The following is a 17,910-nucleotide window of genomic DNA, read 5'->3' as shown; positions in this document are numbered from 1 at the left end:
TAATAAAAATCATACTCACCTGCAGGCAGCTGCTCCCTCGGCGCACGGCCCCGGTCTTCACGCAACTCTTCTGTGAGCCGCGGCTCCACACAGTGACACAGGCGGCTTGACGTCATGATGCCTGTGTCACTGCTTAGAAAGGAGCAACGCAGTAGCCGGAAAGGCGCTGTGTTGCTCCGCATATAAATCGCGCCTGTGTCTTAAAGAGACAGGCGCGATTTATTTAGCTGGTGGGCGATTCGGGCGTTAAAGGCGCCCGAATCGCCCACTTTAGAGTGGCGAATTACGCCGCCCTTTACAGGGATCCGCATTCTCCCTTCATCTCGCCTCATGGCAGATGCGGCCCTGGTTGTATACCTTACCTGTGTGAGGGGTAATTTCCTGGAGGGACCAGCTGATGTTTTCATTGTGAAATGGAGAAAAAGTTCTGATTCGGACATTAGGAGAATTTTCTGTTATGAAGATTGGATTATTTAGTATACTAAGTAAAGGGGAGGGGCAAGATTACAGTTTATATTGAATTTAAATTTATGCCTCTATTTCAGGGAGTGGATAATATATCTGAGCAATCTAAGATAATAAACTTGGCAGAGCATCTGTTGACCAAAGCAAATCTTGTAATATATAAGGTAACAGTAGAAATGATTCAAGAGTGACCCATCTAGGTTGTCTAGAACCCGAGGAAATAGTGGCCAGCTGCACGATCTGGTAAAATTATCTGTGAAAAGTAGGGAGGAGAATCCACCTTCTACATTTAAAACCAGAAGTTTACCCACACTATATAAAAGACACGTGACATGAAATCAGAATAAACCTTTCCAATTTTAGTTCAATAAGTATTACCAAAATTATTTATATTTGCCAGATGCCAGAATAATGAGAGAGATAATTTAGCATTTTTATTACTTTCTGCAAAGTCAAAGGTTTACATACACTCAGATTACTACGCTGTTAAGCCTTACAGGACTCAACCCTTTTTTGTTTTTTTCCAGAATTGATACATTTTTCATTTTATCAAAGATGTATGAGGACTTATTATCTGCAGGTCAAATTGTACTTTTTAGTGGCGCCATTTGATAATACATGCAATGTACTGGTAAGCTGGAAAAATCCAAATGCGGTGAAATCAACAAAAAAAGCATGTTTGCAGCTTTTTTAACTTTAACCCTACAGGGTCTGATTGCTCATACTATATACTTTTATCTTTATTCTATGGATCATTACAAATACAGTGATTTCTCATTTATATATTTTTACAATTTTGCTGATGAAATTTTTCAGTTGACAGAACAAGTTTAGGGCTTATTTTTTATGTGATGAGTTGTTCTTTTTAGTGGTACCATTGAAGCGCACATAACTTTTTTAATCAATTTTATTTTTTAAATCCCAAAACAGTCTGATCACTCATAATGATCACTGCATACTGCAGGGTGATTTCAGATTAATAAAGGTCTATTGGTTGCCAAACAGCACTAACAGACAAATGTATCATTATCAAGACAGAACTTATGAATTGCAACTTTTTAAATGAAACCTACCACTTGAAGTGGCAGGTTTCTGATGGAAATGCCAGGCACCAGCTCAGGGTGAGCTGGTGCCGGAGCTTATTCTTGTTAGTGTTTTAAACCGCGGTATCGCGGTTTAAAACACTTTTTAAACTTTATAGCCGGCGCAGGCAGGTACGCGCTCGGCGCTTACCATGCGCGCGGCTACATAGGAAGTGAAGGAGAGCCGCGTACCTGCCTGCGCCGGCTATAAAGTTTAAAAAGTGTTTTAAACCGCGATACCGCGGTTTAAAACACTAACAAAAATAAGCTCCGGCACCAGCTCACCCTGAGCTGGTGCCCGGTATTTCCATCTGAAACCTGCCACTTCAAGTGGTAGGTTTCCTTTTAAAAAAGCAGAATCCCAAGGTGATAGTGAGGTCTATATGGCTTTTTGAAATGACTGCAACTTTTTAATGCATCTTTTTATAAATGCCTGTCACAAAACACCTGCATGAAAAAGGAACATTGAAAATAAATATTCTGATGATAAATAGTCTATATGCCATAATGCAGCTGGTGCATGCTGATAGCAATGACGCTAAGGGTAGGGTATGCATTCTATATTACAAACAGGTGCATATTTTGGTAAATTATATGGAATTGTAATATCTTGTTATTAATCGTAGGTGAAACCAAAGTATGGGATTACATAATATCTGATTTGTCTTTGGGATAATTACTGTAGGATTTTATAGATTACATGCTGCAAAATATGAAACTTTAACTGATTATTTTTTACTTTTGGGATGGTTGAAGAAAACCTTGTCGGTAAATAGTGAACTCATAGATGAAAGACTTGAATTATTCAACATATTAAAGCATCTGCCAAGGAATGAAATCAAGAATATTGTGAAACTGGAAATGCTTTCAGAAATGTAGGTCACTTTTTGATATATTGAGCTTTGACTAACCACCCTATCTCTGTCTTTGCTTTTTGTTCGGAGACGTGTGAGAGATGTGTTCTAAATGTGGCTCACATGTGCATCAGATGTTCCTCTAGTGGCATCCAGCAGCATCGTAGATCAAAGATTCCGTAAAGTGAACCTGTCCACCGGGAAGTCATTTTTATATAATGACAGGTTCTAATAGCATTGTGACTTCAAAAATGGCTTTGTCATGCATCTAAATAATTCTACTGCTTTTTTAATTGTTTCTTTACTATTATCTGGCTCCCTTCCTGCAGTGTGTGGCGAGTCCCGGGAAGGGTCAGGAAAGATAATTCAAATGAAAATTGCTTGTGATATTGAGCTGACATAAGCGAGAGCAGGGAGAAGGGGAGGTGCTGAGGGAGGGGAAGGACATTGAGTGAGGAGGAGGGGAGGACAAATTGAGAAGACAACATTTGCCATATGAACTACTCCCCCCAGGACTCTCAACACACTGCTTGCAGGGAGCCAGGTAATTTTAATTACAGTTAGAAATTATTAAAAAGCACTGGAATATTTCAAATGGACCACAAAGGCATTTTCGGAATCAACATGCCAGAGACTACAGGCTCCATGATTGTGGTAACCTTCTCATATGAAGGTCTCTGGGGGAGGGTTACCAGTGCTCTGCTTCACAGACTGTATTACTGTCTCCCCTTTCAGCACTTCATACCTCCTTCTTCCTGGGGTAGAGGAAGTTTCAGCACACAATGGGAGGGGGAAGTAACACACTATTACAGCCTGTGAATCTGCATCACAAAGGCCTCTAGCTAATGCTGCTAGAGCCCCTCAAGCTTATTAGCATAAATCTGAAAGTTGATTTTACAAAGAAGCAGACCATGGATAACAAATATAGGTAGATCACCACAGTCACAGTGCCTTAATCTATGAGTAAGTGTCCTTGGTACAACATACTTTATTTTGATTGTAAATTTACTTTAAAAACATACAGAAAAGTCTGCTTGTTGAAATTTCTTTGGACATGCAAAATAATGGCAAATACAATGCAAAGCTGACATCTCTAAGTACAAGCAATGCTGTTTGTGTTGATAATAAGGTATGATGCATCCCTCCCCATTGAGTTTGTTTTATCTTTTCCTATATGAACGGCCAATAAGAACTTTAGAGCCTTCATTCAGCATTTTTAATTTGGATAATTTCTTTTTTGTTTTACAGATTTTACAGCTTACAAGATTTCCCTCCTCATCTTCAGCCACATTCTCAACAGTGGATTGAGATTATCCTACAGTTAAATAAAACAATCATTAAACATTTATTAAAATACTTGATTCTTAGAAAAGGTAATTTTGCTGTATTTACCATATATACTCGAGTATAAGCCAAGCTTTTCACCACAAAAAATGTGTTGAAAAACTAAACTCAGCTTATAAAAAAATAAACTCAGTACAAACCTTTCTCCTGCCACACAGCAGGTCCTACTCTTGTATTGCTGTCGGCAGCCACTGACCTTGCACAATATGGCATCAGTCGCTTACTGACATCATAGTGTGTGCACCGCAGCAACAGGTCCCTTCGTGATGGTGGCGCATGCACTATAATGTCAGTGGTGACTGACATCATAGTGTGTCTGCAGTCAGCGTGAAAGGACCTGTTGCCGGCCACGGACAGCAATCATAAACAGGCCAAGCAGAGGGTGTCGGAAAGGTGAGTATTGAGTTTATTTTTTTATGTGCTAGGAATAATGGGGGCATAACTTGACTATATACTGGGGGGATGGCAATATACTGGGGACATGAGCTGGCTGGCTATATATTGGGGGAATGGACTGGCTGGCTATATATTGGGGGCATGGGCTTGCTGGCTATATTCTGTGGGGCATGGGCTGGCTATATACTGTGGGGCATGGGTTGGCTGGCTATGTACTGGGGTATGGGCTGGCTATATACCGAGGGCATGGGCTGGCGGTTTATTGCGAGGCATGGGCTGGCTGGCTATATACTAGGGGAAGAAACACCTTTTAGCCTCAGCCTTATGAATTGGTGAAACAAGAGTCCTCTGTGCGCTGGGACAAAATTCTTAAAGGGCTCCCTTCTCATTAAACCCAAGTGCATTGATCCCATTTCAGGGGTTTGTATTGCAATACTTTGGAGAAGACAAAGACTTTTTTGCAGTCCTTAATACTGTTGACAGATGACATCTGATTTGAGAATGTCTCCATTTATTCTTCTTCTATGTGGCTGCCATGTCAGCTTCTTCCAGCCATGACACATATCTAAAGATTTAGCAACACAGAAATTTTAGCAGATATTTCTGCTGATAGTAGCCAATAGCAGTAGTCAATAGCAGTATCAAATTTAGTAACATGGACCTCACAGAAGCCAATATAGTTACAGTGTTATAATTAACCCCTTCCCGATATGGGTCGTAATAGTACTTCATGGCCAGAGTTAACTTCCCAAACCATGCCATACTATTACGTCTTCCTTTTGACACCGAATCCCAGTGGCGTGTAAGGTATTTCTAATGTAGGGGGAACAGCTTGTTTGGGTGTCTGCTGACATCCCTGCGGTCCGACAAGTGCCCAGGGGCTGTATGATATCCATTACAGTCCAGCCACACCTCTGGGCACGATCTGACTGCAACTCACTGTGCATGCACAGCAGTGATACTCAGTGGGGCACATTCAATAAGGGCTTTGCGCCGCACTTTTGTCAGACTGTGCATGTTATGCTAGGCCAAAACAGCTTGCAGAGGTATTCAAGAAATGTCTACGCCCCTATTGTGTCGCAAGCGACCCTTCTATGGTGCAACTGCGCTAGCCTCCATGCAACACAAATTAGGGGGCATGCCATCGGTTGGTCTGACTGATTCAGACTGAACACTGTATTTCACTTGCAAATTGTGTTGCACGCCCTATGTTAAAGGGGTTTCCCCACAAACTAAATTTAAGCCCTATCCAGTGCTGAGACCCCCACAGATTGCAAAAACGAGGGTTCCTTCACAGAGCTTGGCAATTTCGATCAGCTCCATAGAAATTAATGGAGCAGAACTGTCATGCGTGGGTCTCAGCACTAATCTTAGTGAATCGCCACATGCAGCATTATACAAGCATTATGCAAGGAAATAATACTTTTAGTGCATTTTCTAAATTTCTGAAGTAAATGTGCCCCAATGAGTTATATAACATCCTGCAATACATTTGTATTGCAGTGTGTTAGCTCAATGACAGCTTGAACTAGCTATCAGAGGATAGCTTTTGCAAGCCAACCTGCAAAAAAATGTTTTAAAGCAATTAATAAAGTTGTTTTTGTCAGGCTTCGAGGTTGTGTATCCTCTGGACCACTGCGGACGATGACACAAGCCACAACCTGGGGCCGGAGTCTACGTGGTACCCGGTTTTCACCAGAGCCCGCCACAAAGCAGGATGGTCTTGCTGTGGCGTGGTACCACCAGGTCGTTCCACAGGCGTGACTTGTCTGCAATGGCAGCCAAGGTCAAGGTACAGAAACAGCAGGCAATCTCATAGTCGGGGACAGGCAGGCGGTCAGGACGGGCAGCATAGGATTAGAGTCAGAGACGTAGCAATAGGTCAAGGCAGGCGGCAAAGGAGCGAAGTCAAAAGCAGAACCAGTGTCACAACGGGAATACACAGGAACAGCACACGGCATAAACAAAGCTTTCTCTAGGGCTCTAGGCACAAATTTTCGGCAGGGATCACAGGAAGAGGCAGGATTAAATAGGATTATTTAGATTTAAATAAGCGCTTCCCGCGCACGGCCGAAGATGATGGAGCAGACGCGGCGGGGACCGCAGAAGCCATGGCAGGAGGCGGGACCCATGAGTCGAGCTTGCGGCGCGCTGGCGAGGGGCGAGAAGCACGGGTGAGCCCGCGACCCGTGATATGGGTCGAGAGACCACCCGTGACAGTTTTAAAAAAATTAAATCCCTAATAGTAATCCCTAAATACAATCATTTCCCATATACATCTTATAAAGCACAAAAAAAAACCTTAATGACAAGAAAAGACAAGAAAATTTGGTATCGCCATGTCCTTAACACTCTTAACACTCTGTACAATAAATTAGAAACCAAGAAACCTACCCCAAAACAACTCATCATGCAAAAAATTAGCCTTCAACCGAAAAGATGGTGATACTAAAACAAATGAGATTTTCTCTGCATTTGTTTATTGTAAAAAATATAAAAAACTATTTAAATCATATAAACGTAATTGCAGTGATCCATAGAATATAGATAACATTATTTTAATGGTACAGTGAACGGCCCAAAAAAAATACAAAACCATAATTTTGATGTTTTGAGTATTTTTTTTTCCTTCATACATTCAAGAGTTATTAAAATCTCATCAATAAGCTAAATACTCATTAAAATGAAGTATTTTTAAAGTGCATCTAATCTTGCCTTTTTTTGTCCATAAAAATAAAGATTGTATAGCCTTAAAAAGGGACAATGCAAATCTGCTCTTAATGGCGCAGCTTCCCTTTAATGTCATGGTGTGTGGTCATATAGCAGTTTACCACAACATGTGGGGTATTGGCATACTCATGAGAAATTGGGTATCAAACTTTGTGGAGAATTTTGTTATTTAGAAACTGAGGATGTGAAAATTTTCATATTTACTTTACTTGAGGGTTGTAATTTCCCAAATTAGGTTATTTATGGGGTTTTACTTTTATTTAGGCCTCTCAACGTGACTTGAAAGCTGAGCAAGTCCCTCAAAAGTTTTTTTTTTTTTAATGAAAATTTTAAAAAATTGTATGTAAAGTTCTAAGCCTCATAACATTCTGCAAGAGTGTCAGAAAAGTACAAATTTTCATAAATAAATGTAAAAGATATCACCCACATTTTTCAACTAGTATGAAGTACAATATGTGTCAAGAAAACAATCTGAAAATCACCTAGATATGATAGTGTCGGGTTTGTTAAAAGAATAAAACTGGGTTGATTGGCACCTCTTAATTCATAGGTGACAAACTCTGCTGTGCTTACAAATGATCCCATCATCAAAGTCAAGGAAAAATTGTCAATGAAGAAAAAAGGTATGTGGGCACTAGTATAATGGATACACAAAATACCATCTATACACAAAATACCGCCTATGAGCGCCAGGATATGATAAATATCCCCCATAGTTTATAGATATATTATGCAGAAAGTAAGGCCCTACTTCTGAACAGTTGTAACAAGGTCTATATAATTGTTTGTTGAAAGCTGATTTTGTGATTTTCTGTAATTGCTGGTTAATACTCCTAAAAGTCTCCTCTTTTGTTCTTATAGTCTTAATAATGCTGTACTCGTATTTAGAAAGATATTTGTCACAAGTAACCCAGCTTTTATCTTTTTGTTTAGGAATTGATTAGAATGAATAGATGTTTTTAATTCATGATTTACGGTATTTATGATGTATTGTAAAATGGAATTTAAGTGTTTTATTTTTGTTTTATTTCATTGCATCAAAGTTTCCACATTTGTATACCATAGATCAGTGATGGCTAACCTATGGCACTGGTGCCAGAGGTGGCACTCGGAGCCCTTTCTGCGGGCACCCAGGCCTTCACCAGAGATGACTCCAGGTATCTTCCTGCACTCCCAGACAGCCTAGGACTTGCTGTGCACAGAGCTATTTTAAAGTGACAGCTCTACCTGGGACTATTTTCTGCTTTATTGGTGTCCTCAGGTGCTGGTATCAATGAAAACTGTGACAGAGAAGGGAGTATAAATCACAAATTAAATTTCTGTGTTGGCACTTTGCGATAAATAAGCGGGTCTTTGTTGTAGTATGGGCACTCGGCCTCTAAAAGGTTCGCCATCACTGCCATAGATGGTATTTTGTGTATCTTTTATGCTAGTACCCACAACCTTTTTTCAATACATTTACAATAGTTAATATAATTACAGTGCCAACACAGTAGCCAATGTAGTTACACTGCCTCCACAGTAACAATAAACAATATAGTCACAGGGGCCACACAGTAGCAAATATTATTAGGGCCCTTCAAAGTAGCTAATAGTCACAGTATCCCCCACAGTAACCAAGTCACGTGGTTACCCACATTAGCTAAGTCACTGCCCCCCATAGTGGCCAAGTCACATTTTCCCCCACAGTGACTGAGTTACAGTGCCCCCCAGAGTGACCAAGTCAAAGTGTTCAACACACACTCACCGGCCACTTTATTAGGTACACCATGCTAGTAACGGGTTGGACCCCCTTTTGCCTTCAGACCTGCCTCAATTCTTCGTGGCATAGATTCAACAAGGTGCTGGAAGCATTCCTCAGAGATTTTGGTCCATATTGACATGATGGCATCACACAGTTGCCGCAGATTTGTCGGCTGCACATCCATGATGCAATCTCCCGTTCCACCACATCCCAAAGATGCTCTACTGGATTGAGATCTGGTGACTGTGGAGGCCATTTGAGTACGGTGAACTCATTGTCATGTTCAAGAAACCAGTCTGATTCCAGCTTTATGACATGGCGCATTATCCTGCTGAAAGTAGCCATCAGATGTTGGGTACATTGTGGTCATAAAGGGATGGACATGGTCAGCAACAATACTCAGGTAGGCTGTGGCGTTGCAACGATGCTCAATTGGTACCAAGGGGCCCGAAGAGTGGCAAGAAAATATTCCCCACACCATGACACCCCCACCACCAGCCTGAACCGTTGATACAAGGCAGGATGGATCCATGCTTTTATGTTGTTGATGCCAAATTCTGACCCTACCATCCGAATGTCGCAGCAGAAATCGAGACTCATCAGACCAGGCAACGTTTTTCCAATCTTCTACTGTTCAATTGCGATGAGCTTGTGCAAATTGTAGCCTCAATTTCCTGTTCTTAGCTGAAAGGAGTGGCACCCGGTGTGGTCTTCTGCTGCTGTAGCCCATCTGCCTCAAAGTTCGACGTACTGTGCGTTCAGAGATGCTCTTCTGCCTACCTTGGTTGTAACGGGTGGCGATTTGAGTCACTGTTGCCTTTCTATCAGCTCGAACCAGTCTGCCCATTCTCCTCTGACCTCTGGCATCAATAAGGCATTTCCACCCACAGAACTGCCGCTCACTGGATTTTTTTTCTTTTTCGCACCATTCTCTGTAAGAGATGGTTGTGTGTGAAAATCCCAGTAGATCAGCAGTTTCTGAAATACTCAGACCAGCCCTTCTGGAACAACAACCATGCCACGTTCAAAGGCACTCAAATCACCTTTCTTCCCATTAAGTGTTAACGAGCAGTTGGACAGGTGTACCTAATAAAGTGGCCGGTGTGTGTATAATTTAACTGCTTTGTACAGTGGGATATTAGTACAAAAGAAAAATACTCTGTTTGCAAAATTCAAACAATAAACATAAATATGTAAAATCTGTCAAATTTAATACAAGCAATTTTTGATATTGACATGAAAACCATACAAAATAAGTACAAATCAAACAATTACATGGTAAAGAATGTATGTTTTTAGATTTTATAGAAATATATATTAAGATTTTCTTTCCTTTTAGTGATTTATTTTATTCTCAACTTTGTTTGCAGAGGCTATAAAATATCTGGAAGCAATAGCTCCTTTTTTAAAAAAAGTATCTGTGGATCAAACTAGAATAAATAGTGTTGTGAATAAAATAACAGAGGTAAGACCTTTATAAATTGTACCAGACTGCATTATTATAATAGATTTTGATTTCTTTTTGTGTTTTTAATTTACTAGGATATTTGTTAAACATTAACATTTATATGACCACAGTGTTTTTTTAAAATTAATATTGGCACATTATGTATTATTTACTTTTTTTTTTAATAATGCAAGAATGTAAAAATGAAAAACATTTCATGTACACAATTCCTATGCAAGTACATGTGGGGAGAGGATATGGATGAAGAGGCAAACAAGTGGCTCAAGGTGTGCAACCCATGTGTCGTCAGAGAGTAAGGAGACAGGAAAACAGACCTGCCCTGAGTTTTGCAGCTTAGGCAGCTGGAGGCAATGGAAAAGATTGGGATGCTTGTTAGCCACTGAAACAATCGCTAGCCCACGTCGTGATTTATCATTTGTGTGGAAATCTGTGCATAAATACCTTTGTTTATTTTTAATAGAGTCTGGGTTAATAGAGTTAGGAGAGTCTAATTGCTTTTCTTGTGACACAGGACTAGAGGACTAGGCTGAGGACTAGAAGGGAGCAAATAGATTACAAATACAGCCACTGGAAGGAGTTTTATGCCACCTTCATTTTAATCAATATGTATTTATGTTTTTCGAATCTTTGATGGAAAAATGTGAATTACAGCTTACATATGTAGTTTTCTAACAGGCCAGGTAATTAACATTTTTTGGAGGGGACTTCTTTAGAAGATTTTTGTTGCTAATAAGGAACATCAGAATAACTTGCTATAATTAACACCTTCATAAATGCCAAAACCTCAGGTATAATATACACTATTCTCTGGATATATAAGGCTAATACTAATATAAATACAGGGTGCAATTTCTTGCAAAATACACATCAGATCAAAAACAAAATATAAATGTAAAATATTTTTGATATGATACCAAACTTCACTTCCTACCGTCACAACCTAGAGTGGGCAGGGGGCAACTTGAAAATCTTAAATTGTAACCTCCATTTTTATTATAAAGTTGTATTCCCGAGGAACAAATTACGTGGAATCAATCTATGATTCAAGCAAATTTCATGGCGCTGTAAGTGCTGAAAATCAAAATGGAATTGTTCTTGAGAAAGGCTCATTGTATCAAAAAACAAAAAAGTATACAACACATTAAAAAATCTGTCTTATGATTACAAACGTGGCAACTTTAAAATCTTAAATGGAAACCCAAATTTATTTTATTTCAGATTCTGATTCCCCAGGAATTGATTTGACTTAGGTCTTTTTCAATTTTGATGACAGATGGCACTGTCATCGCTAAAAAATTCAAATGTGAGTAAAAATGTTTAAAATGGGGGATATTTCAATAAATACTCAAAGATCTGAAAGATTTATACAATATTTTTTCTAAAAGCTATCCGATGTTGACAAATTCAACACAACATCTCAGTCATTGGGGGTTGTGAGGGACGGGCAGGTTACAAATTACAGTAATTAGTTTTGGTTTCAAAATACACAATTTGTGTGTCCCATTCCAAATGCTAATGACACAACTCACAGTGCTACTGTTACATCTGTGTCTCAGTCAACTGTTGTTCTGCTAGGAAGGTGCTGAATTCCTTTGGTGCTTTTCAATTGGCATTCTGAACTGCGCTCTATTGCTGACTGCTGGAGATCTGCAACCCTTGCTTTGGACTAGCAAGGGTTAAGACTAGCACACCTTCAGAGTTCCACCTCCCTCACATCTGAGTACTCTGATATAAGCTCTGTGTATGCCATCTTGCTTTGCTTGTCAAATCTAATCCTTTGTCCCCAGTTGTGCTTTGTGATTCTGCCTGTAATTTTGTTTTTTGATTCTTGCCTTCTTTTCCTGACTACTCTTCCATTTCTGGTACATTGTTTTCTGTCTTGTTGTGACCTAGGATTTGTTGATCTTCTGCCTTTTTTTAATGTTTGTTCATCCTTGTATGAGTCCTCACTAAGACATAAGTCTGGGACCCTCTCCATGGTTCTCTTATCTATCGCTTAGGATACTTTGCATAAATAGGCAGATGACATAGCAGATGAGTTGGAGTTTTAGGGTGCACTGTGCTCTGTGTCCAGCCTTTACAGCTACTGTCAAAACTCATATTTTGAGTAGCTAGATTGGAAACATTTCAGATTGACTCAAATGCAATGGTGAAAATTTTTGAGAAAAAAGAAAAGCGCAAAAAAAAGAAAAGAAAACTATTTTGATGATGTGTGGATGGGGTGACCGTGTAAGGTCATATGCTGAAGGAAGCACATTATTTAATGCAAATTTTTGTGGTCCAAACAAACCTATTTTGAAATCCCCTGTCGAGTTATCTTTCAGATGCTTTCTGGAAACGGTTGTTATTAGAAATGATAACATTCCTGGTAGACCAAAATCATCGACTTCTGAGGATAAACAGTTTGATGTTGCACTCTCTTTCATTAAATATCTTCATCTCAGTACCCACAAAGCTTCTTAAGTACATGACATCAGTCACATGGATCTGGACAGAATTTTGAACAAGATTAAGTTCCACTCTTACAAAATTCATCTAATACAAAAGTTAAATGAAGATGACTTTTCTCACTGTTTAGATTTTTGTATAGAAATGATTAGACAAATTGATACTGACTCCACTTTTCTCACTAACATTGTTTTTTCTGCTAAGGAAACTTTTGAACTACCTGGACACATCAACAGACATAATAGTAGAATTTTGGTTTGATAGCAATCCTCTTTGGTCGCTCAAAGCCCATACGCAATATCTTTAAAAATTCATCGTCTGGGCTAGAGTGTTGAACAATATAATAATTGGTTCATTTGTTATTGAGGACAATTTGAGTGCTACAAAGTATGATAATATGCTATGGAATCAAATAATGAAGCCATCTGAGACATTGCAGGTGATAATTTTAAAGGAAATTTACCACTCGCTGGTAAACATATCAAAATACAAACCGCTAGTAGCTGTGCTGGAAAAAAAACATAAAAGAACTCCCTGCCAATATTTCGGGAAGAAGGATTCCTTAGAGGGACAATCTTGGGGTAACAGATAACGCATACTGCATAATCCACAATGACCAAGATGTACTGATCAACCCCCCCCCATGGGGGTCAACCCCCATGCTGATTTTACTAAGGGTCCTACCAGGTCCATTGATATCCTTTCAAATGGGACCTCAATAATTGGTAAAGGTTCCATAGGGCTGCGGAAATGTGCTATTGGGGATGTGACCTGGCAAATAGGGCAGGATTTACAGTAATCCCTGATTAAGGCCCACAACCACTCATTACACCATCTGGGCTAGAGAGCAGGTCTCTGGTTGCAACCATTTCTGGACGTTTTCTGCAACAGTTCAACAAGATGTGATCTTGGCAGCATGTCCAGCATATAGGCCCAGTGGTGTACCATCTGTGCTCGGACTGCTAAGGTGGCACCAAGCTGTGCCAGTATCTCTGCTTTTAATTTGGGGTGCTCCTTGGTGTCCTGCAAAGCCAGGTCATAATATGCCTTTTGGGTTCTCTACAGTTAAATATGAAGCCAGTACTTCAGCCCACTCTCCTGGCAGCAGCTTTTTCTGGTCAGCCACTTGTTTGAATACTGTGAGGAATGCCTCAACATCTTCCTCCAAGCTCATCTTCTGTAAAGCTTTCCATACAGTCTTTCTGACACGATTACCATCATCTTGGTTTGGCAGAGCAGAACTCTACTGCATGTGAACGGCGTCAGTACTGACATCTGCTGGACAAGGAGCTTACAAAACCTCAGCGTGTGCTCTTTGTTGCTGCAAGTTTGACTGCACAAGGTGCTTGATTACCTCCTCTATGGCAACTGCTATGTGTTGGCTCTAAGCTGAAGCCTTCACTCAGGACAAACAGTATATCCATGGGATTATGCCTGCATCCTCCACCAATTGTAAGGAATCAACTCAAATAGCAACTTCAGTAACAGTCCACGTAAGTGTTTATTTCTTTCCAAAACAACTTAACAATAATCAAATAGCTTCAGCTTATGACAGAAAAACCACAGTCCATGTAAACTGGCTTGGCTCACAGTCCATTGTAGATTGTGGGCAGTGGCACCAGCATGGGCAGTGAATGTCACTATTGTTGATCCTTGGCTGTGTAACACCTCCAGCTCTGCATAGAGTATAGCAGAATCCCAGACAGCAAAAACACACCACAGCTCACCTAAACTTTCTAGCTTTATCTGTTGGCCAAAACCTGGCCTGGATATGTGGATATGTGCTCTTTGACTACTCCAATAAAAGCAAGCCGGGATCAACTGCAAGAAGCAGCTTTACTACATTAAAAAATGAACCGGGTCACTTCACTGAGGCCAGGCACCTTGGTGACACATATATGCCATTAATAACGATCCCTTGTACCTTCTTACAGTATATGTATATATATACTGTGTTTACAGTACTGTTCAAAAGTTTGGGGTCACCTAGAAATACCTTATTTTTGAAAGAAAAGCACATTTCTAACATTAAACAAATCATAAATACACTATATACATTTTTAATGTGGTAAATGACTATCCGAGCTGCAAACACCTGGTTTTTAAGGCAATATCTACATAGGTGTATAAAGGCCCATTTTCAACAACCACCAATCCAGTGGTTTAATGGTGCATTGCTTTTGCTAACTGTAAAAGAAGGTTAATGGATGTATAGAAAACATTTGAAAATACTTGTTCAAGTATGCTAGCACAACTTAAAAAAGGTTGACTGATTAGAGAAACTATGAACTGGTTAAGAATCTGGAACATCTGATTCGACAGTCTATTCTTGTTCCTTAGAAATGGAGGACATATCATGCGACAAATTGCCAAGAAACTGAAAATTTCTTACAATGGTGGGTACTACTCCCTACAGAGGAGAACACAAACAGGTTCTAACCAGAGTAGAAAGCGATGTGGGAGGTCCCGCTGTACAACTAAGCAACAAGACAGCACAATTAGCGAAACTGATGCCTCACAGGTCCTCAACTGGCAGCTTGATTAAAAAGTATCTGCCAAACACCAGTATCAACCTCTACAGTGAAGAGGGGACTCCAGGATGCTGGCCTTCAGGGCAGAGTGGCAAAGAAAAAGCCTTATCTGAGTCTGGCTAATAGAAGGAACAAAGACATTGGACACAAGAAGATTGGAAAAAGTGTTATGGACAAACAAATATATGTTTGAGGTGATGGATCACACAGAAGAACATTTGTGAGACACAGAACAAGTGAAGAGATGCTGGAAGATTGCCTGATGCCATCTGTCAAGCATGGAGGAGGTAATGTGATGGTCTGGAGCTGCTTTGGTGCAGGGATTTTGTTTGTACAACGTTAAAGGGATTTTGTATAAGGAAGGCTATCACTCCATTTTGCAATGCCATGTCATAGCCTGTGGGCAGAGCTTGATTGGAGACAATTTCATCCTACAACAGGACAATGTCCCAAAGCACACCTCCATATGCATGAACTATTTAGGGAAGAAGCAGGCAGATGGTATTCTATCTGTAATAGAGTAGCCAGCCCAGTAACCAGATCTCATTCCCATTGAGCTGTTGTGTTAGCACCTTGTCCCAACTTGTGTGAGGGGCTTCTGGAAGCATGAGGTGAAATTTCTTCAGCAAATTAACAGCTAGAATGCCAAAGGTCTGCAATGCTGTAATAGCAGCAAAAGGATTCTTTCATGTAAGCAAAGTATGAAGAAAAAAATTATTATTTCAAATTAAAAAAAAATTCAAACCTTGTCAATGTCTGGACTATATTTTATATTAATTTTGCAACTTCTTTAAAAAATAAAAGTTAAAACATGCATATATTATATACATTATATAATGTACAGAACAATGTGTTCCTCAAATAAAGCCAGAACTTTATACCAACTATAAAACATGCTTGGTGCTCTATTGGAGTGTTATTTCACCAGGACAGCTGTAGGATCATGTGTTAATATTGATACTCAGTCAAACACCCTCATTGAACCATAACCCACAGAGCAACTGTAGAAAAATTTCTTCAGTATTCCTGCACTAGATCTAAGAGATTCTATGCATATGAAATAGTATACAGCATACCACGATTTTTAAAATTTGTAAAAAACAGGAGCTTTATGCGCCTCTATAAAGACCCAAATTAGGTTGAATAATAATTTTCCCCCTGGTCGGACATACGTCTTGCCAGGGGGAAGCTGCCGAAGATCCACCGGAGCAGCAGCAAGCTGTTCCGGAGGGATAATATGCTGAGGAACGGGCTCTTCTCCCACGACATCTGAGGCACGGGAAAGCGTCTTGATATTCTTCTCCGCAGGCCGGAAGTGGATCATCAGGTTAAAGCGGGAGAAGAAGAGTGACCAACGGTCTTGCCTGGGGTTAAGACGTTGAGCTGCCTGGAGGTACGAGAGGTTCTTATGATCTGTGTAATCGCAGACTGGATGGCAAGCTACCTACAAAAGATATCGCCATTCTTCCAGGGCAAGTTTGATGGCCCAAAGTTCACTATCCCCTATAGAGCAATTCTTCTCTGCGGGAGAAAAGGTTTTAGAAAAGATGCCGCACATGAGCGTTCGGCCCTTAGGCCCTTTCTGGGTGAGCACCGCCTCTGCACCTACAGAAGATGCATCCACCACCAGAATAAAAGGCTTTTCCATTATCGGATACAGAGAGAACAGGAGCCATGGCAAAGGCAGACTTTAACTTTGTGAAGGCTTCTTCAGCCGCCAAAAGCCAGAGGCGTGGATTAGTGCCCTTCTCGGTGAGCTCCACCATGGGAGAGACCAGAGGAGAGACCCACGGGCCGCGGATGGGAATCCAGAACAGGGACAGGTGAGTGGCGCTGGTACTGCGCCCCCTTGCAGCGAGGTGCACAGGTGAGCCCGTAACCCCGCAATATGGGTCGTGGGAACACCCATGACAGGCATTGTGTATCCCTATCTTTCCAATCCACCATAGAGTCCACACATTCTTGTGATTGTGGGGAGTGTGATGCCCCAAAGAAAATATCCTCAGTGATCAGAAACTTACTTTCTAATTATTAGAGAGGTGATGAATGAGTAACTTGGGACCACTCCATTAAGTGTGCCACTGTTACATTATATGCTACATGCAATGCTCAATTAGTTACTTTTTTCCAATAATTCTTCCAGTTTAATCATGTAAATTTTTTCTGTGAAGATCCAAGGTTTCTGAGTTAAAATTTGCTGAATTTCACATTTTACGTTCTATATTCATTTAAACTTGTATAACCTGTTTATCTGCCTATTGGCATCCAGAGCATGTTACATATTTATTAACATTTTTCTTTATTCATCTTGCATGGTTTAGATATTTCTGAATGCGAATTCCAACTTATGTGAGGACGTATTAGAATTCCTTCAAATTAATTTCCAGCTTCAAGAAAATATGTCAACTAGAAAGGATATTACTTTGCTGTTCTGCTCATACTTTGAATCATTTCACTTGCTTAATATAATTGATGATTCAGAAGTGATTTTAGATGATTCGGTAAGTTTATTTTTGAATATATGCAATGTAGACATTAGAGATGAATGGAGCAGCACAGCCATGCGCTGCATCTTTCTCCACGCATCTCGGGATGGGCGATGGGTCCGACGGAGGTACCTAGGACCCCCACTCTTGTGATCTGTGGGGGTCTCATGACTTAAACCCCCACCTGTCAGCACGTTAGGTCCTATACAGTAGTCAGGGCCTAACTTGTTTCCTGGGAAAACCCCATTAATTCGGAGAATGCCTCTACAGTGGGTACGGAAAGTATTCAAACCCCTTTTAAATTTTTCACTCTTCTTACCAATTGCAGTTGCAGGTAAGATCCAAAAAGTTATTTTTTATGC

The 17,910-nt window shown here is 40.2% G+C and overlaps 1 protein-coding gene across 4 annotated transcripts in view; it reads left to right on the top strand.

Annotated features, from left to right (window-relative positions):
• Window positions 1-17,910, top strand: part of ABCA13 (ATP binding cassette subfamily A member 13) — a 590,340-nt gene that overhangs the window by 108,570 nt on the left and 463,860 nt on the right. For all 4 annotated transcript variants that reach the window (XM_072153102.1, XM_072153100.1, XM_072153098.1 and 1 more), the window contains exons 10-13: window positions 2,304-2,422; window positions 3,650-3,774; window positions 9,986-10,080; window positions 17,384-17,563. In XM_072153102.1, the coding sequence (XP_072009203.1) occupies window positions 2,304-2,422; window positions 3,650-3,774; window positions 9,986-10,080; window positions 17,384-17,563 (519 nt within the window). The remainder of the gene's footprint in view (window positions 1-2,303; window positions 2,423-3,649; window positions 3,775-9,985; window positions 10,081-17,383; window positions 17,564-17,910) is intronic.

Source organism: Engystomops pustulosus, chromosome 5 (assembly GCF_040894005.1).
Source record: "Engystomops pustulosus chromosome 5, aEngPut4.maternal, whole genome shotgun sequence".
NCBI classification, from domain to species: domain Eukaryota; kingdom Metazoa; phylum Chordata; class Amphibia; order Anura; family Leptodactylidae; genus Engystomops; species Engystomops pustulosus.
This window is presented reverse-complemented; position numbering and strand designations above follow the sequence as displayed.